Below are 20,433 nucleotides of genomic sequence, written 5' to 3' on the forward strand. Positions count from 1 at the left end.
GTGAGGGGGACGTCTTATCCAGCAGCCTAAACAGAGCTGGAGAGGAGGCTGTTCTCTGAGTCAGCTCAAATAAAAGCCACACAATGGACTTAGAGTTATTGTGAGGTAGGGTTATGTTTAGTGGTGGTCTGTAGGGTTTGCCACAATGAGCATTTTATCAACTGTGTCGTGACCATCTTGTTCTGGCTGTTGTCTGATTATGTGCGATGCTAATTCTGCACCATGACTTTTCTTGGCTGCTATTCTGTTGTGAACTACAGCTTAGAGCCAGAGGTCCATTATCCAGAACCCCTCTACCCCATCTTTAGTGGTCAAGGGACCACACAGCTGTAGAGTTTTGAATTTTTTTTTTTCCAGCAGAGTCAGAGATCTAAATTCAATAATACCAGTACTTAACCTAAGCTGAACTGGAGTCAAACTTCCTACGTAAAACCTAAGGGGATAAACGTTCCCTTTGATGGTTTCATGATGGCTTCATTCTTGTGATGACCTCAGAGTGAATGTTGAAGCACATGCCTTGGTTCAGAAGGACATTTTGCCTTTTCACCCCACAGTTAGTAATGTCACTTTACACAGAGAATCTGTCTTTGGACAGTTTTTGGGAAAGGACAAAAAAGAGACTTGAAAATACACCCTCCTCCTGCAGCTCTCCCTTTTCTGTCCTAAGCCACTTCCATTAGAAGTCAATGGGCATACAGTAACCCAGTGTTTCCCATACATTGATTTATTTAATCCTACTTCAATTTAAAGCTCTCTCCCTGTTCAGCAGACCACAAATGATACAAGAATTACCCAGCGACCACACCCTGTGGTCCCTCCCCCTCTCTCCCCAACTGATTCTCCTCTGGTTGCCAGCTGTAGTCACTCATATTAAGTGGTCACAGCAGTGTTACCTCTTTCAGTGACAGCTTACTGAACCGTACTTGGGAACACGCTGGCTTACTGACATTATTTTTAGCTTGGCTCATTATTAGCTGGTAACTAGCTTCTAGCAGTCCAGACCACTCTGTAGAAGGAAGGATGGCGAAGCGTTCAGGTGCCGTTCACAACAATAGCCTTATTGCAGTCTTCACCACAATATAACAAACGTGGCCTTCTCATGAGGTAACCGTGCTCCTGAGCTTATCTAGACACTTAATTGTGCTGACTATCATCACTCTTTGCCACCTGCCGTCTTAAACATGACATCCCGAAAGAGCTGCTTCCCTCCACACACACTGAAGCACACGTCACACCCTCACAGGTTACCCACAAGGCCACCGTCCACGAAAGAGAAAAGGGGTGAGCCGGTAACAACAGACTGGTGAACAGTAGCGCCCGGTCGAACCTCTGTAGCCTCAGTAACAGAGCTGGGGAGTCTGAGCGGTCCATCTTCCAGCATTGGCCGAGTTTGACTTGCTCCAGCCGCTGGGTAGGGGTCTGTTGCCGGAGCTGCCGCCACTCTCCTCAAGGCGAAGTGGTCTGTAGCGGTGCGAAGTGAGGCAGAGAATTTACTGGGATTCAAGGTTCTAGCAAACTTTAGCTACAAAAATATGAGGTTTGAAGCTGCAGCTGTGGCCGTTGGGCCCTGGTTCCCCGAAGGCTAAACTATTAGCTTCATTTTCTCTCCAACTCTGAAAGACTTTGCAGATACTGACACATGTTTTATTTAGTTTATTGCCAGACTCTCGTTTGACTCTCTCTTTGATAGACCAGTCTTCCTCTTCTGGGTCGCTATGCAGCGTGGGCAGCTGTTGCCAATACTAGAATAGCAACTTTTTCTGCAGGATTCTCCACCATTGAATCAGACTTTCGCCATCTGAAGGGACATGCACACATCCGCATTTGTAGAAATTACCTGTGATTGTGAAGTCTCCCATCATGGCCTAGATTTTTGAAAACCTGAATACAGAGCCAAGAGGAGGTGCAGAAGTCTAGTGTTCTCTTAGATCACTTAAATTACAATATGCACAAAGTTTATTATGGGATTGTTGCACAATGACAGCAAAACATCTTTAAAGGACCAATGACCTCATGGGCCCTGTAGGTCTGTTCTGTAACCCATCTATGCAAGCATCAAAATGATCACGTGGGAGATTTCTAGTTCTGGGATGACATTTTAGTACATTAGCAGGTCTCCTAACCACTGTGCAATGTGAAAATATTTGAGAATGTAAATGGTCTGGAAGCTGTTTTCTTAGTGCAGTTAAAGAGCAGTTAAACTCACTACATTAAAGATAATATTCAACCTAAAACATTGGTATAAAGATTAAAAAAAGAAGTCATATTCAACCACATGACTTTAGAAATGGTGACTCAGTCCAGATTCCTGTAACACATCTCTGCTTAAAAAGCAGATTATTATGGAAACCAAGGTTTTGTGCTTTCTGCTCAGAGATGCTACATAACAGCTATAACACATGCAAACAGGTACTTCTGATTGTTTCTATAATGCTTTGATCTAATTTAACAATGCATTTGAACAATATCCCCTCAGCACGATTTCACACTGAGAGCAAATAATGATATTCAATAACCAATTCTCACAATTTGGTGCATGAAGCCACAATTTTGTTAATGGAGAAGCAAATCCAGTAATGACACCGGCAAAATGGGAAATAGCTCATGAATATAATTAAAACCAAATGTTCTGCTGCCTCAGAGCTCAGTCGGAAGATTTGAAATTCAAATGAGATTTGGTGAAGTCAGATAATGTTGGTTGAAAAGATGAACACAGATGTATTTTGTAGACATACCAAAATGTGAGTGTCTTTAATCGTGTGTTTTTGTCTTTTCAGGTGCCAGTTCCCTCAAAACAAGATCGATCTTCACTGAGTCTCATCTGTCCATTCTTTAACGTGGAGGAGTAACTTCAGAGTGGAGCTCATCTGTGAATCAATCATCTCTCATTCATCCTCTGTTTATATTTCTGTCCTCATCCAGTGCGTCCATCAGACGTTCCATCTTGGCCGTGACATTGTTTTATTTTTTGATAAATTCTCAAAGCAAACAATCCTATCTGCAAACTCCTTAAGCTCTAACTGCTGTTTTTAACAGAACAAAATCAGCAGCAGTTTTAGTTTTAAAAGGTTAGCTGCTTTTGTGGGAGGTTTTAAAAATAGACGACAGATTCAGAATAATTAGTAGGATGCAGTAAGCATATCCGTTGCCAGGGGAAATGATTAAAGGGACAGTTCACCCCCCAAAATACAAATTTTCTTCTTACCTGTAGTGCTGTTTATCAATCTAGATTGTTTTGGTGTGAGTTGTCAAGTGTTGGAGAAGAGAGATGTCTGCCTTCTCTCCAATATAATGGAACTAGATGACACTTGGTTTGTTCAAAGTGCCAAAAAAATATATACTGTAAAAACTCAAAATCAATGTCTCTTTCCAGAAATCATGACCTGGTTTTTCAAGATAATCCACAGACCTTGTTGTGAGCAGTTTCATGTAGGAACTATTTTCTTTCCACTGAGCTACACCCACCAACTGTATCAATGTGCAGAAGGAAATGTGCATCTACTCATGGACGAGGGGCTCGTGCTCATGACAGTGTGAGATATAAACATAATGGCGTCCTCCTTGGCTGAGACGTAATGTTAGCTAACTCAGTGGTGCTAAGTGAGCTAGCAGTTTGGGTAGGGTACTGAACTCTGTACTTTTAAGGGTGCCAACCTAATCACCCAGGCACTGATTAATGTTAAAGCTATCGATGCCAGATTTTGGTACCTAGGAGTTCAGACAGGAGGTGGAAGCACTGCAAAATGCCCTGAAGCTGGAAAGCATATGAGTAAAGTACCAAAAAAGGTACCATTTGGCACTAGTGCAATTTGAGGTGCCAGCACCAGTGCCGCTATAGGTTCAAATGTGAATGGTACCTAACCCTACTAGTAGAAGATACACTCTTCCTTCTGGGTGTTGCTACAGTTGCTGGGTGTAGTTTGGTGGAAAGAAAATAGTTCCTACATGAAGTCACAAGGGGGGTGGAGCCTATCCCAGCTGTAATTGGGCGACATGTGGGCTACACCCTGGACAGGTCACCAGACTATCACAGGGCTGACACACAGAGACAGACAACCATTCACACTCACATCCACAGCTACGGACAATTTAGAGTCACCAGTTAACCTGCATGTCTTTGGACTGTGGGAGGAAGCTGGAGCACCTGGAGGAAACCCACGCTGACACTGGGAGAACATGATTACCTGTCAGATCAACAGCAACATTCACACAGAGGCCAGAAACCTTCATAACTTTATTTTCATTGTAACTTTTGCAGAGTGTCTCCTGTTATAACTGTTATAAAACTGAAACATCATGTATGTGACTTTCTTTAGATTGTTATTTACTTATTACGGAACGTAAACATTCATTCAATAAAATGCAGTCCAAATAAAAGGAACCTCTGTGTCATCTACATTTGCATCGGTGGACCATTAGTCTGTGTAACATGCAGGGACACTGAGAGCTCTTTCTCTGTCGTAAGCGCATCTATAACAAAGCATTCTGATGTGTTTTGCATTCACAGACATGTGGGATGATAAAGGTGTGGCTGGATTCAACAGCTAAGCTTCCTCATTTGGTATTTCACACAACAGGATGATCAGGCTTGCCTGACAACTGTGAAGTGATGAGATAGCATTCATGAAACAGTATGACTTAATCAGAGTTGTTTGATAGGTTTCAAATGAGTGCCAGAAAGAAATGTGATGTACTGTTTTCAGTTTTCTGGAGCATTCTCTTGTAGTGTGCGACAGGCCTATAAAGCTGTGCTTATTTCTCCATGTCCCATTTCTCTCTGCAGACTCATCCTCCATTTTTTTTTCTTCTTGCAGGCATGTAAGAGTAATACTAATGTGGTTAAGAGCAGGATACATCCACGTGAGAACGTTTTGTTCTGATGGGCAGCGTTTTGTTTACTTTAAACATGCAGCAGAGAAGAATTGCTCCGCTTAGGTTAGCTGTGGGCCAGCCAGCCTGTTATGTAACACACCAGTACATTACGCTCCCGGCCTCACGTCACTGGATTCCCCGACAGTACATTTGAGATGCCTGCACTGTACAGTACACCTCCTAACTGTGCACACAGCGAACACAATGTCCTTAACTTGCCACACATTTGCAGCGGTCACGTTTTTCAGCTGCTGGCTGCGCGGGCCAATCAGAAGCCAGGAAATCTACCAAGTGGGCGGGCGTAGCTGTGACGTCACCGGTACTCCAGACAGCGCCACGCCCCGAACTTCCAAATATGGCAGATTGTCTGTATCTAATACCCTGTCGCTTGTGTCCTCCGCCGCCCGGGAACAATTGTCGTTAGGTGAGTGAAAGCCCACCGTCTGTCTGTAGTCCGCTTTCCGTTTTGACGCCACCGGGAGACAATTAAACTGCGACGGTTAACGGCTGTTTTTGCCACCGTGCTCCGCATGTGACGGAGCGGACAGGGGAGGGGCGGTGTGTCTCGTGTATTGTACCGTGGAACACCGAGTTCTAGTCAACGTAGCTGGGCGGCAGCAGCAGCAGCGACCACACCGAGGAACTGAAGTCTCCGACAGCAGACACCTCGACCCGGCTGCAAGCACGTCTCCCCTCCGCTTTAAAGTCAGCGTCGGTGGGACTTAACCGAGGACAACGTAACTCAGGCAAATTCTTTTGTGTTTCTCAAACGTCTTGTGGTGTTTTTGTGACGTTAACTGCGTGACTACTACGTGTCTGCTATCGATCTAACATTAGCATGTCATTTAACTGTTAGCGCGTAACGTTAACGCATGCTAATGTTAGCTAAAAAAATGCTAACTTTTATTGTGTGTTCAGTTGTGTTAGCTAGTTAGCTAACGTTAGCACGTCTTATATCAAATGTTGCCCCAGTTAACAAGCTAACGTGACCTCTAAATGTCATGCAGAATGGATTTGTGGTAATTTTTAACATACATTAGCCGCATACTAACAAAATGTAACGTTAGCAAGTGACTGTATATTTACATTGTTGGTTAAGTTAATGTTTTAAAGGGGAACTTCACCTGTTTTCAAAATTCATACATGTTATACCTAAGGTCTCAGACAGTTCAAAAATATTAGTGACCATAAACAACACTTTCACAGTTGCACAAACCAGTGTGCTACAGTGCTGAAACTCAAATGTGTGATGTCATAGGTAGGGCTGTACCCACTGAGAGTTTGACCATTGTGAATACGAAAATCTGATGATTTTGGGGTTGTTGTTTTTTTCAATATCACATTTTGAATGGGCTCAGTGGGGGGCACCCGATGGCTTTGTGAGCAGATGGGTGTCCCATGTGCAGGGGTGATGTCCCTGCCGCGGCCCCCTGCTGTGCGCCACCCCTCTTTCTCTCCTTCTGCTTGGACAGTTCTATCTAATAACAGCTAAAAGCCAGAAAAATAATCTTAAAAAAATAAATAAAGACGCTCAGCGGGACGTTCAGTCACTACGTTTACATGACAGAGAAAATTGAGTTATTGTGTAAGTCCAACCAGACTTTTAAAATACATTTAAACATGCTAGTCTGACTGAAATCGTACTAAATTGGATCTCTCAAAGTCGAGATAACACACCCAGATAATGTGATTGAAAGTCAAATTACTCCTGCATGTACACAGTCAGTCAGACCCAAACTGGCCTAGGCGCTCTGCACATGCTCCACAGTTTTCAACCTGGAAGTCGAATACCATTTTAATGCATAATAGAAGAAGAAGTCCATAACAACATGGTGAAATCAGCATGTAGAGCCATGTATTTTCAGTAGGGCTGCCACGATTAGTCGACTATTAAAATAATCGGTGACTATTTTAGTAGTCGACTAATCGGTTTGAGTCATTTCTCATAGAAAAGTACTATAGAAGTACCCCAAAATACTCTTACTGCAGCTTCTTACGTTCAGATATTGGCAGCTTTACACACTCTCCCGAGACAGTGAACTAAAACCTTTTGCCGTGAGTATGAAACACGACATTAGATGACGTAATTCTGGGGTTTGGGCGAGACAGACCGACATTTTTCAACATTTTAACACATTTTTCGATAAAATGATTAGTTGACTAATCGAAGAAATAATTGACAGATTAGTCGACAATGACAATAATTGTTACTGGCAGCCCTAATTTTCAGACAGATGAGGAGATACACTTCATGCTGTGGCGGCTGAAAGAGTTCAATACTTTTAAATATATGGATGGGAGGAAAACACTTTCAAAAAGTGGCAGAACAGCTGGACGATGCTTGATTGTTTGGTCTGTGACATAGTAGGTCAACCGAAAAAAGCTCCTATACTAAAAACTGAAAGGGGGCATATTGCCACCTATTGAAGTGGAGTCGGACATACCTCGACCCCTGCTTGTATACTGAGACAAGGTCAGTTGTCCAATTATATGGTCTAGTTGAGCTGTAACCATAGCTGGACTTAACTGTGCATGTAAACATACTGAGTGTGACTCATCCATGTAATATAGTAAACAAGCTAACTGTGCTAACGATGGATTGGGAATGTGTGACATTTTTTGCCGACATTAGATGTCAAACAAAAGTCAAAGGCTGTATCGTATGAAGTACCCGTGAGCTTCAGATTCACCCCTACTCAGCAGGGGAGAGCAGATAATGTTATCTCGTTGACTTGCGATGGAAAGTTTATCCTCCTCGATGCTGCTGCATCACGTCCGCAGCTGACTCTACCAGTAGCGTGAAAGTCAAGAGTGCTCACGTCGCAGCAAAATGTGGGGACCAAAATGTCCCCAGAAGCACACGGCACAAAAACAACTGCTCGTCTTGAAGCAGTCTCAGTCGACTGAGGGATCCCCGACTGACAGTTTGAATCTCCAACTTCCAAGGGGCAGCCCTAGTCATATGGCAGGGATACTTAGTCTGCTTTGCCTGGGGGCCACTTTTGCAAAATGACAGGAGGCCAGGGACAAGTTAATAAATAAACATTAAGAATCAATATATAAATAATTAGCCCGGACCTCTGCTGTGGGGTTCGAGGGATCCTCCCCTGGCCCTTTACTTTTATATAAACAAGCTCTGTATTGATGCTTTCATACGCACTCTGGCACCTTATTTATATTAGAAGTAAAAGAAATTCCAGAGTGAATCAGTTAATTTTCATTGTCAAAAGGCCACACAGGCCTCAAGTTGAGTATCACTGTCATAGAATATCAAGGCTGGAGCTGCTCCATAGACAGTGAATTGGGAAATATGTTACTGATGAGTGTGCGTTTACATGGCCATGGATGACTTGATCATGATCAGGTATTTGGAGTTTTCCATTTATGTGTTGGAGCATGTAAACATCATATTTTGGTCATGATAAACCCAAATGTGCTAGCTTGAGTACTCTGACACCAAGATGTACACAGGGAAGATGAATAACCTGATTACTCCGTGCTCACGTAAATACCATATCCCAAATATTATCATGACCAGGATAAGCCTCATAAACGGATTATTCATTTCCATGTTATCACACTCAAGTGAGAGCACTCAGGGGAATGTTCTGAGTAAAGGCCGAATCACAATGTTTATTTACAATACCACCCTGGCAGAAAATCCTTGCATTACATACATAAACTCAAACAGCGCTAAGCAAATACTGCTTCAATAGTCTTAAGCCACCTTTAAAAGGCCCACCAAAAAAAATCAATAACAGTTTAAGTGTTTGCAATATTCAGAACATTTTCACCGTTTTACCTCACCATCAGACGGCCTTTTCCAACAGGGAACTAAAGCCATTGACAAAAACAGTAATTAACCTTAGCAGGACACTGAGTTGTTGGTCTACCACAGTGTCGATCAGTAAGTGTGTTAGGTAAAACGGAGAAGATATTGAAATATAGCTTTCACATAGCTCTTATTGATTATTGTAGGTCTCAGAAATACATTTTGCTATGGCTTCCGTCCACTGCAGTACATTGTTAAACTTCCATGCCAGTAGATTTGGTTTATAAAAGATGCAACACATTACATAAAATAAATACAGCAGAAACGTCAGATAGGTCAGACCATCATCTTTAACTATAAATCTTCAAACATTACAGGTATTCCTTGTCTATGGAGGAGCTCCAGACTTTTTACCCTTGTGTTTACAAATATTGATTAAACTTTCCTACGCCATGGAAGTAACACATTGGAATTCTTAATTAAGTTAAGGAGGTGTTCCCCTTCAACGTCAATATCATCAGTTTGACAATATTTTGTTTATAATAGCTAGGGATGGGCAAACGATCAAAATTCATTATTTGATCATCAAAAAAATTAACGATCAATTATCGATTAATTGATAAGCGAGTATTTCAAAAGAGAGAAAACAAAAGAGTGCAGTGCAGACTGTCGCCGCAAGAGAGCGCAGCTGCCCCAGTTTTGAGCTTCAACCCCCAGGCCAAAGAAGAAGAATGACGCGCATGCGCAGATCACCCGTGGGTGTTTACAACCGTTGCTAGCCAGAGGTTACAGGCTTCAGTTTTCAACAAAACCTCCATCTTTCAATGGCGTAGTGTTTTCAGAGGCCTCAAGGGAAGCCGCAGAGGCTTTGGAGAGCGATGAGAGCCTCCGTCTGTTTCTGATTTTTTTGCCTGGCATAGGTCTGGCGGGGGTCTCGTAGGCCTGTCGAGCCACCATGCTCACCGGGCGGAAGGGTATCGTTGGCACGGTGGCTCGCCGGACCTATGCCAGGTATTGTAGGGGAAACACTGCGACTATCGATGAGAATTATTTGTGATTGATCAAAAGCCTTAACAATCAATCATCGATAATCGAAAATTGATGCCCATCCCTAATAATAGCTATGATGTTTGGTGTTTTTATTCAGCTGTGTTGATAATAAAAAAAGTAGGGGAGTGTGGTTGTTGTTATTGAAAAAATTGATGGCAAAACAGGTAATATGGTAAACTTTCGTTGTTCATTACACTCACCTAGAACTGTCAAGTAAGGTCTGACAAAGTGTGACGTTAATGCAGCCTATCAGAAGGAAGAGGTGGTTGTTTTACAATATTGAAATAACTAACATATGACCATGGCACGATATAGACATGCTGCCCAGCTCTAACTGAACCTTTCAGCTTTTGTGTTGATTTTGTACACCAATCAGCCAAGTGAATGACATTGCTAATCTTGTTACAATGCAATGCTCTACCAGGATGCCTCTTGACACGCACCACCCACCCAAACACCTTTGCAGACCAAGTACACCTCCTCATGGTAACCGTGCTCCTTGATAGCAGGACAGTGCGCCGTGCCACACCACAAAAACTGCTCAGAAATGGCCTGAGGAACATGACAAAGAGCTCAAGGCATTCTCCAGACACCAATCTGATCAAGCATCGGGGGGATGTGCAGGTATCCCAGAGTTACCCAAGACCCATGTCAGGGATCCCTTAGGCCTGACTTGGCTCTAATCTGGTGAGGCACGGACACAGGACTTCTGGGGGTCTTCTGTGGTGTCTCGCACCAGGGCGCTGGAGTCATCATGTGTGTTATGAGGTCCTACAGATGCTTTAATGTGTGGGTGACGTGTGTCAAGTGGCATCCACATGGATGCCAGGACTCAAGGTTTCCCAACCGAACATTGCTAGGTCACAAGATGATCAATGTCGTTCACTTCACCTGTGAGTGGTTGTAATGTTTTGGCTGAGCAGTGTAAATAAGTATACAACTACACATTCTGTCATTTTTGATGTAGTTGCTGTCAAGCCAACGATATTGTCAGTACAGCAGGAAGGAGATGAGCACCAAGAGGAAGGCAGAGGTTCACTCAAGGACAGCAAACAGACCACGCATCATGAAGTCTGGAGGCTCCCGCACTGACTCAGAGAGAGACTCTGGGTTCTCGGGTTCGACCTTGCTTTTGCCACAGTTTAACATACTTAGATAATATGATATCACTTCACTGCACTCACACTTCTTCCTGGTCTTTAGATGCAAGCTCAGAGCACATGAGCACCATGGACACCACAGACTCGGAGGATTCACCCCGCCCTGTTGTACAACAAGGACCACAGACCTCTCGGCTGGCTGTGGTGGGAGGCTCCTACTCCAGCCTCTCCCCCATGATCATCATGAACAACGTCCTTCTCAAGCAGGTACCCAGCTGCTACACAGCAAATTCTCAACCCTAAAAGTCTGTGAAGCTTAAAACTTGATCTGTGTGGATGGACTTGTTCCCCGCCTCCACTCAGGCTCAGCTCTCAACCTTTTAACCTCAGGCTATGATACTAGCAGGTCTGAACAGGAAAGCTGTGGTCCAATTTTGTTGTGCCTGCATTTAGCTGAAATAGATTTTCACAGTCCAGTCACAGCTGCCTGGATTGAGTCGCCAAAAAAAGACTGACCATTCACAAAGGGTCAACACTACTTGGCTGACCAACAGCAGAGACGGAAGAGTAAAGTCAACTTGCTCAAAATGAAAGTCAGTTTTCATTAAAAATTAAAAAAGATCAGACTGAGAAAACCATAAATGATGTTTACTTCATTTATGGTTCCCTTTTGGGATAATCAAGTTTTTATGACTTTTGGCTTCAAACAGTTTGCTAAGCAGACCAGTTTAGTTTAACTTTTAATCAGTTAATCAGCCTTTAATCTGTTCGCATTTGGGTTTCCTCCAGGTGCTTCAGCTTCCTCCCACAGTCCAAAGACATGCAGGGTAATTGGTGACTCTAAATTGTCCGTAGGTGTGAATGTGAGTGTGAATGGTTGTCTGTCTCTATGTGTCAGCCCTGTGATAGTCTGGTGACCTGTCCAGGGTGAACCCTGCCTGTCGCTCAACATCAGCTTGAAAAGTCTCCAGTCCCCTGGCAACCCCTAACGGGATAAGGGGTTAAGAAAAATGAATTTATGAATGAATAAATTAAATGCCATATTTCCACCATATCACTGCAATGCAGCTTTCTATTTCTGTTTAAACAACTCAGTTTTAGGTTTCTGTTTAAATAGAATTGTCAGTGCCACAGTGTGTGTCTCAAGCTGCCTTTATTGTTGAGTATATGACATTGGTACTAGTTATAGTCATTATTACAGACACAGTTTAGGTGTAACCTGTGTGTGCAGTTTGCCTGAATGAATGAGCTGTGTTGGTACACATCATCTGACCCTCCCATGAACTGGGGTGATCAGACATCTCTAATAGACATGGAAATTAATTTAGAGATATCGGAGTACAAAAGTTATTTTTGTGCCTCCGGAGATGAAGAGCGGGAAGTGGAAAGCATGAACGTAAAGGTCAGCAAGCGACTAAGCGAAGCACTGAGAGGTGAAGAGGAATTAAAATTAAGCTTTATGTGATATTTATGTAATGTAACTCTACGGTTTAACAGGAGTCTCTGATAATGATCATAACCTGAGACTGACCTGAGACAGCTGTTTCATGAATGGATCTGACGCAGGTTGAACGTGTGGTCGGATATCAGGAGGATTAGTTATCTGATAACAACTGACTGGGTTGCTATGTGGCCATGACAAAACTTTGTGGGTGTTGGTGCTAATAATACTGACAGTTAACCATCAGAAAATGTCTTAGAATTCTTACAAGTACTGATAATAGGAGTTGTATGTCAAGTACAAATAATGAATAGGACCCCCATGAAATTTGTTTTCGTTTTTCTGAATTCTGTGTTTTATGATTTTAGCACATGTTGTCATCAGAAAAGTGTTGAATTGTGTGGTGGATGAATACAATTTAAATAATTCAATAAGAACAGTTTCCCACATTTTTAAAATTATTTTTCATTGTGTCCCAAACAATGAAAAAGAAACATGTAAAACAGGCAAGTGCTTGTGGGATCTGCCTGTTTTCAAAACTCTCAATTTTGACTTTGTTCCCCTTGTAGCCTCGAGATAATCCTCCTGCTCTGAAGCCCTGGGGGTTCAGTCCTACAGTGGAGGTGGTTCAGCCTGTTGTCCAGCCTGTTGTCCAGCAGCCTCAGGTGGTCTTCCTTCAGCCTGTGGTCTCTCGTCAAGCTTCACCCACCTCCAAAGAAGCCTCATCTAGACACAGACGCCCTAAAAAGTATCTTCCAATCCTGAAATCCTACCCCAAGATCGCTCCACATCCTGGAGACAGCTCCAGTTCCTCAGGGAGAGGAACTGGTTCCTCGTCTTCCTCCAGCACCTCCTCCTCTTCTGGGTCAGAGAAGGGTAGTAGCTTGACGTCCACCCAGCGGGAACACTGTCCGAAAGAGAAGCAGCAGAAAAATCTGTGTGGTGGTGCCAGTAACTCTGGCTCAACCACTCCCAGTCTTCCTGCTACCCCCAGCACCACGTCCCCTCTGCTCCAGAGCCGACTCTCTCTGCCCACAACAGAAACCAGGGCCAGCAGTAGTCCTGCCAGGGAGAGGCCTTCATCAGCTGTCAGCCAGGCAGAGTTTTCCACCTCCCTGTCTGTTACTCACACCACTGGCCCTGATCCCCGGATGGTCATCCAGAACAACAGCTCACTAGAACAATATAACCACAGTGACAGTGATGCTGATACAAAGAGGAAGCGCTTCTGCAACACTTACAACATCCTGAGCAAATCAGGCCTGCTGGACATTGCACTGCGCACCAAGGAGCTCCACAGGCTGAACCGACGCACCCAGGGCGACCTAGACCGGCTAAAAGAGCACACAGACCTCTTCCTTCAGGCTCTGTGTAGCGGTGACACCAGCATTTTTGTAAAGCTGCAGGCCAGTCTTCAGGAGGAAGACGGGGAGAAAGAGAGGGAGAGAGCTGCTCAGACCAGCTTAAAGGCAGATTAGACCTAGTCTAGTGCTGGGCACTAATCCTTTAGACTGAGATGGGGAAAGGCAGACCAGGGTCGGGGGGGCTGGACTGTATAGAGACAGATGGACCGAGAGTAATGTGCTCCACAATACACACCCACCCTCAGACTCTCTCACACAGTGAGCTGTGGCCTACATTTTGGCTGCAGGCTGCCTCAGGGCCCTGACACACCAAGCTGACCTCGAAGAATTAGTGCAGATGAAGACTTTTTGTTGCCTCACGTCCTGCACTTGAACTCATCCTAAGACTGCAGCTGGTGGCCAGTTGTCTCCCAGTGTGCACACGTTTTGTGCTTATGTGAGAGGTCGTATTTTAGTCAGCAGTCTGTGTTTATAATCCAGGAACATCATGGAAAGAGAAGCAAAGTAGACTAGACTACCTTAAGTGCTGTATCATAGGCAACTGGACATTTCTCCTCTCATCTAAGAGGCTTCTTCTGTTCTGCCAAGCAAGTCCAGTTACCTACGATGTAACAGTCAAGATTATCATGACCTGGATGACTGAGAATCTTCACCAACAAACTAAATTACCATTTTTTGCCACAGAATTTGTAAATATAGCTCAGAATCCAGTGTGCTCAGATTGTGAACTGAGAATATGGGTTTACCACCTAAAAAAAGTTTCAGTGGACACTTTGCTTTGCTGCACCTTGACGTTGTCGGCTAGCAGTCTGAAGTAGTGCTGTCCTGAATGCCATTTTTGGGCCTTCAAAGCTTCTGTTATAATTACCTGCGAATATTCAAAGCTTCTATATCATGCAACAGGTCCTGGGGGCGTATTTATATATGCTCATCAACCATTCGAACCCAACCCAGCTTTGAAAGGACATAGTGCTGCTGTGTGTGGGAGAGGTAGAGAGGGTGGAAGGTGGACTATTGCACGCAGTGTTTCTTTAAGTTATTAATAACTTGAACACTGTGGGTCGGGCTGCATCACTAAATGAAAAGCAGGTGCTTTATTGCAGTTGTCAGCCACAGATAAACATTCACAGTTCATCTCACCTTTTCTTTGTCCTTACTGGTGAAAAAACAAAACAGAGCATGCAAGTACTGATTTAGACGTTTATTACCACACCAAGTGAAGCTTTGAAGCATTCAGGTCAGCCCTCAGTCTTTAGCTTGAGGGAAAAGAACAGAAGTGAAAAACTGGAAGAAACTCCACTAAATCAGCAAAATCACAGATTTGCAAGGTCACTGAGACCTCTCGCTAATTGCCTCTGTCACTGATTCAACAAGCTTAATCATCCAGACAGCCGCAGATAAGGTCGACTGACGCCATCAGTGAAGGACACATGCGTGATGGTCGGCCACACATTCTAAGCGCTGCCTGGTCACCAGCTGTCGGCTCGGTGTGTTGGGGACCTACAGTCGAACGGGGCCATAGCCACAACTCACTGTTGTGCCATACTGAGCCTGACAACATCTCCTCCTCTGAAGCTGCCTCTCTGCTGCACAGAAGTCTTCTGCTCATTGGCAATCAAGACCCTGAGAGATTTGGATCCAAAGCATGAAGCAGTGGATGAATACCAAGCTCTTTTGAAATGCACAGTACAAGCTCCGAATCAGAGAGCTTGATTAAAACCCCAAGACTGGACCTGTAAACTTTACCAGTGCATGACAAGGTGTTCTCGTGTAAAACTGAAAAACATCAGCGTACTACTCATCCTGAAAACAGAATGTTTCACTACATTAACTGAATAAGGTTGACGTTTCTGTCGTTTGCATCATTCATGGTCGTCTTCTCATCTATGCTCCACTGATACTGACGTGTTGCTCACCAGACATCCAGCTAACAGTCAAAGAGTGTACACAATCTAAATTATTTCACGCAGCAGCTACAATTGTGTAAAATCGACGATTACGATGACGGGCGTACGGGAATGATCTCGTGTGACGTTGAATGTTGTCCAGGGCCGCCTGCCAGTCAGCATCTTTAAATAGACAAACGTGCCTCAAGTGTCTTTCAGTTCCTGCTGCGTTTTAAACTTGATGTGGAAGATTTGGCACGTTGACTGTTTCAAGTTTAGCATTCCCATCATGTTGATGGCAGCTGTAATACAAAGTGGCTAGAAGTGAAGCTCTTAGGCATTTAGATGCTTCCTGATAACATCCCACTGTAGAGGGTGTTTCCTATAGTGCAACCATATTTATCAGTAACTTTTGTATGAGCTCTGCCATTTGTTTCATGTGTGTTTTTTATATACTCATGGATGTAATTTAACGTGGCAGTATTGTCTAACTTAAGTGCAGACTTTGTTTTTGTTGAGGATTTGTCTGTTTTCGCCTGTATGACATATTCATTTTGTGAACCACTAAGACAACCGTGGAGTGATGGAGACCAGCTCAAGTTTGGGCCTCCTGAGTTTAAAGAAGCAATTGCGTTGTCCAAATTAGGAACAGTTATGGAGCTTTGTGATGCTTGATATGAACTTTTTGTATGTTTGTAATTAAATTATGGCCTTAATATCCAAACCCAGTGTATGTCACAGAACTTTGCATTTGCACTAAAATAATTTCGGCAGCTACAGTAGCACCTTTGAGGCAGACTGCGAGTCTTTTTAAATTACTTGAAGTGCATTGAGAGGCATCGTAAGCACACTACCAGTGTATACATACTATTCCTATAGGACAGCCAAGCCTAACACTTATTTTTTATTTTAATTACGAGCAGTTTCGCATGTTTTTTCATGTTCTGTGTCTTTAACTGTGTAATAATATTTGATGTGATCATTCAAACTTTTGTCGACCAATTCCTTCTCAATCAGATGCAAAAGCCGCACTATGTTCTTGGAATTTATGTCAATATTGTTCCATCTTAAAGGTCCAGTGTGCAGGATTTAGGGGGATACATTGACATAAATGAAATATAATAAGTATTAGAGCTGGGCAGTATGAAGATATTATATTGTTATCGAGATATGAGACTATATATATCGTCCTATCATCATGATATGGCATCATTTGTGGGGGTTTTCCCCCTCGTACTAAAGGCTCGATTACAGTAAAGTGACAAATCTATCAACTTACCAGACTTTTTAAGTGTATTAACACTTGCCTTAACCCACGTAGTCGTTATATCCACATTATTGATAATTATTGATCACAAATCAAATTATTTTAATATTTTCTGAGGATGCTTTTTGTGCATCAGAGAGGGTATTTGGTCAGAAATACTGAAATATTGTAATGTTTGATTTCGTCACTGTTCTAGCATTAATGAAGTGTTTTTAGGATGTTTTAAAAATATCAAGATATATATATTGTGTATCGCGATATAGCCTGAAAACACCGGGATATAATTGTCAGGACATATCGCCCAGCCCTAATAAGTACGCTTTCTTTAGTGTATAATAACTGGTAAATAAGAGTCATTGTGTTTTTGTTCCCATTGAATTTGCCGTTTATATCTACACGGGGAGCCGGTCCTTGTCTATAGAGTCTGCCATGTTGCAGCGTGCATTGACATTTCTGTATCAGCCGCCATAGTCGGCAGCCCCTCTGTGACAAGCTGGACTGCAGTGGAAGAACAGATTTTCACCAGTTAAAATCCTCTGGTCTGTTTGTTTTGGAGAGGAAGAGACCTTTACGGATGATTGGGCTCCAGGTTAAAATCCTCCTAAACGGCTGGATCTTAAGCTATCAGAGAAATAAGGTGAGCACACGTTAGCAGGTGCCACTCATTTGAAACCTTAAACTGCCTTATTAAGTGTTTTTACTGGTTTTAATCACCTGATCCGTTTCTTTTCGAGAGGAGGAGACATCTGTGGATAATTTGACTCCCACTTAAATATATCCTTAACAATGAATACTGGAGGAATTCTAACCAGGAGCTAATGCTTGGCACATGGGAGAGGTTTTATCTGGCTGCTGCTAGATGCTACTAAATCCTACACACTGCTCCTTAAAAGGTCCACAATGTGATGATCTGCTGAGATTATATCTTGTCCTGATACTGGAACAGAAATATCAAACGTCAGTGGAGTTTTGGCTGAAAATAGCACAACAGCACCAGTCGTGACTTTCTTCTGTAGGAGGGTTCCTTCTTTGCTGCCATCAGCTGTTACCATAGCACATGAATTCATTAGAGAGCGGCTGCCATCAGCTCACTGTAAAGCTGGGCTCAGTTTACGGGACTGAACTGTATCAAACCATAAGTCTGTGTTTCTATATGCTCCACGCTGTGTCATGGTTGTTATTGCTGTCGTTGTGACATCATGTTATGTGAGCGCAGTTTTTTTAGGTTCAACATTATAACCCAGGCGTTAACTGACAAAGAGTAAAGACTAGTTTTGCTTGTACAGTCAGACACTTGTAATTTTACAACACTGTAAAGTGTGTGTTTTTATCTAAATGTTGGCCTCATTTCATTTTAAAGATGCTGAAAATGTTTGTGAAAGGATTTTAATTGTTTATTGAAAATGTTTCACTTGAAATGGACAAAATAATTATCACCCCAGATAATTACTGGGGTTATTTTTATGTGGAACAGGAAGTGTGGTGGAAACACTTCAGTGGAATTAGGCAGATTGGATGTATTTGGCTCGCTGGCAATCGTTTTTCAATTCTAAAAGTACAAATGTAATGGGACTTAACCAAAACATCTGTTTCATGCTTTGCAGTTTGGGACTTGTCATAAATAATAATGCTTCAGTATCAATCAAAGAACAGTAAACTGTGATGAAGAGGTTTTGCTGTAACATGCTTTAGGGTTATTTTTGTACATTTACATTAGAGGCTCATCGCTGGTGTAATAAATGTCATTCCAAAGAAACAATGTCTGTCGGGTTTGATGTTAAATGCCTCATTTTACATTTATATTAGGCTGAATTATTGTGACTGCATGATGAGTTTATTAAGTCAGATCAGATGTTTACATGAGGAGGAGCCTCAAGTTTTGAATCTTGGATAGAGGTGAGAAGAAGGAAGACTGAGATGATTATTTTTGGAGTTTTCCACACACCTCTCATCACACCAGCAAACAGAGAAAGTGAGTGGTTAAAAACATCTCGTGTACAAATGGACGACAGAGACACTTAACAACGTGTGGATCTGCAAACACAAGATTATGAAGTTTATGATGCCTCTTTTCCTCTGCTGTCAAATGATCGGGATGTTTATTCTTTACATTTTTAGAACTCAATCTGCCTGTTATAAATACCCAAAAGTCAAAATGTTTGTGTGGCAGACAGTATTTGTTCTACACTCTACTCTGTACATGTGTTAACATACAGAGGATTAACAGTCTGATCTCAGTGCACTTCCCCTCAAATAGGCCTTAATTAGGGGATCTTGTTAAATAATTGGCAGTGAAATATCAGATTAAGGTCTTTGGTGGGACACTGCAGATGTCATATGAAGGAAAATGTCACAACAGACGACAGGAGAATTATTTTTCAGTATGGAGGTCTAATCAGCCAGAATAAGACAGGAGGACACCTGTGTGGGTGCACAGCCTTTAAATAAAGGTTTCAAATAAAGGTACTAAAAATAGAGCTGCAACTAACGATTATTTTCAGAGTCCAGCGTGACGTTTTCAAGTTGTTTCTTCTGTCAACAGTCCAAAACTCAACTGATCATTTACAACTTCATAAATGATGAAGAAAAACAGCAAATCTCACATTTCTGAAGCTTGAAGCAGCAAACGTTAAATGCTTTTGCTTGAAAAATGACTGAAACAATGGTTTATCAAAATAGTTGTAGTTTCTTTAATTTTCTTTCAATCGACTGATCAACTGATCGACTAATTGTTGCATCTTCGCTTCAAAATTACAAGAAAAAGCGAAGAAGAGAATTCCTCCCATTGGCTACAGCCTCTTTTCACCACTGCTCAAACACAGAAAATAAACAAACAAACTAAATACTTAATTAATATATTTAATATAAGACCTATTGATAAGAATACATGCACATACTTATCAGGAGACAACGTTCCAGTGCAATGAAAAGATAAAAACATTTCTGTGGTCACTAACTTTAAATCTACAGTGTCTTTAATTTTTCAGGTATTTGGAAATGGATATTTATTTATTTATCTATTTATTAACTCACCAACAAGCAATAATGCCTCCATAACTTTCTGATCCAGAGTGAAGTTGATCTGGCTTTACATTTTAGTTCACAGTTTTGACCACTGGGTGGCGTGATTGTTCACTGCTGGAGAAGCTATGATTGTGGAATATTGATAATTAATCATGTCCTGTAAGACACATTTCTTTTATCAAGATCCAACTGAAAATCAGTCCAAACCATCATCACATGTACACACTGAGCTAGTTCTGTAGACTTAGTTCTTTTCTTTTATTACTTTTTGTTTTATTTGTGCTAGTTTTGTTGACTTTTTTCTTTTCTTTTATCAATACATTTTTGTTTTATTTGTGCTACTTTTGTTGACTTTTTTCTTTTATTTTATTAATTTTTTCATTTGTACTAGTTTTGTAGACTTATTTTTAAAAAGTTTTATTAATTATTTTTATTTTATTTGTGCTATTTTTGTTGACTTGTTTTTTATTTTATTGATTAGCTTTTGTTTTATTTGTGCTAGTTTTGTTGACTTTTTTCTTTTCTTTTATTAATTAATTTTTATTTTATTTGTGCCAGTTTTCGTTGTTTAAAATCAGGATGTCACACCCTCTGGTAACAGTAGGTGGCGACCTGCACCTTTAACTTTGGTTTGTAGCCCGCCAAAAAACGAAGACG

The 20,433-nt window shown here is 42.0% G+C and overlaps 2 protein-coding genes across 5 annotated transcripts in view; both read left to right on the forward strand.

Annotated features, from left to right (window-relative positions):
* LOC125897313 (vascular endothelial growth factor A-like) overlaps positions 1–20,433 on the forward strand; it is a 341,071-nt gene that overhangs the window by 11,557 nt on the left and 309,081 nt on the right. The window contains exon 7 of one of the 3 annotated variants that reach the window (XR_007450407.1): positions 2,778–4,015. Coding sequence is in view for 2 of the 3 variants with exons in the window: in XM_049590544.1 (XP_049446501.1) it covers positions 2,778–2,814 (37 nt within the window). In the remaining variant the exon portion in view is untranslated. Of the gene's footprint in view, positions 1–2,777; positions 5,086–20,433 lie in introns of those variants that run through there. The other 2 variants (XM_049590544.1, XM_049590545.1) reach the window with 2 other exon arrangements.
* Positions 5,234–16,716, forward strand: cipcb (CLOCK-interacting pacemaker b). 2 transcript variants are annotated; one of them, XM_049590521.1, is made up of 4 exons: positions 5,234–5,296; positions 10,662–10,812; positions 10,898–11,061; positions 12,805–16,716. In XM_049590521.1, the coding sequence occupies exons 2-4, from the start codon at positions 10,704–10,706 to the stop codon at positions 13,711–13,713; spliced, it is 1,182 nt and encodes a 393-aa protein (XP_049446478.1). In that variant the 5' UTR covers positions 5,234–5,296; positions 10,662–10,703; the 3' UTR covers positions 13,714–16,716. The 2 variants fall into 2 exon arrangements, with proteins under 2 accessions (XP_049446478.1, XP_049446477.1); XM_049590520.1 differs by having other exon boundaries at positions 5,248–5,618.

Source organism: Epinephelus fuscoguttatus, linkage group LG11 (assembly GCF_011397635.1).
Source record: "Epinephelus fuscoguttatus linkage group LG11, E.fuscoguttatus.final_Chr_v1".
NCBI classification, from domain to species: Eukaryota; Metazoa; Chordata; class Actinopteri; order Perciformes; family Serranidae; genus Epinephelus; species Epinephelus fuscoguttatus.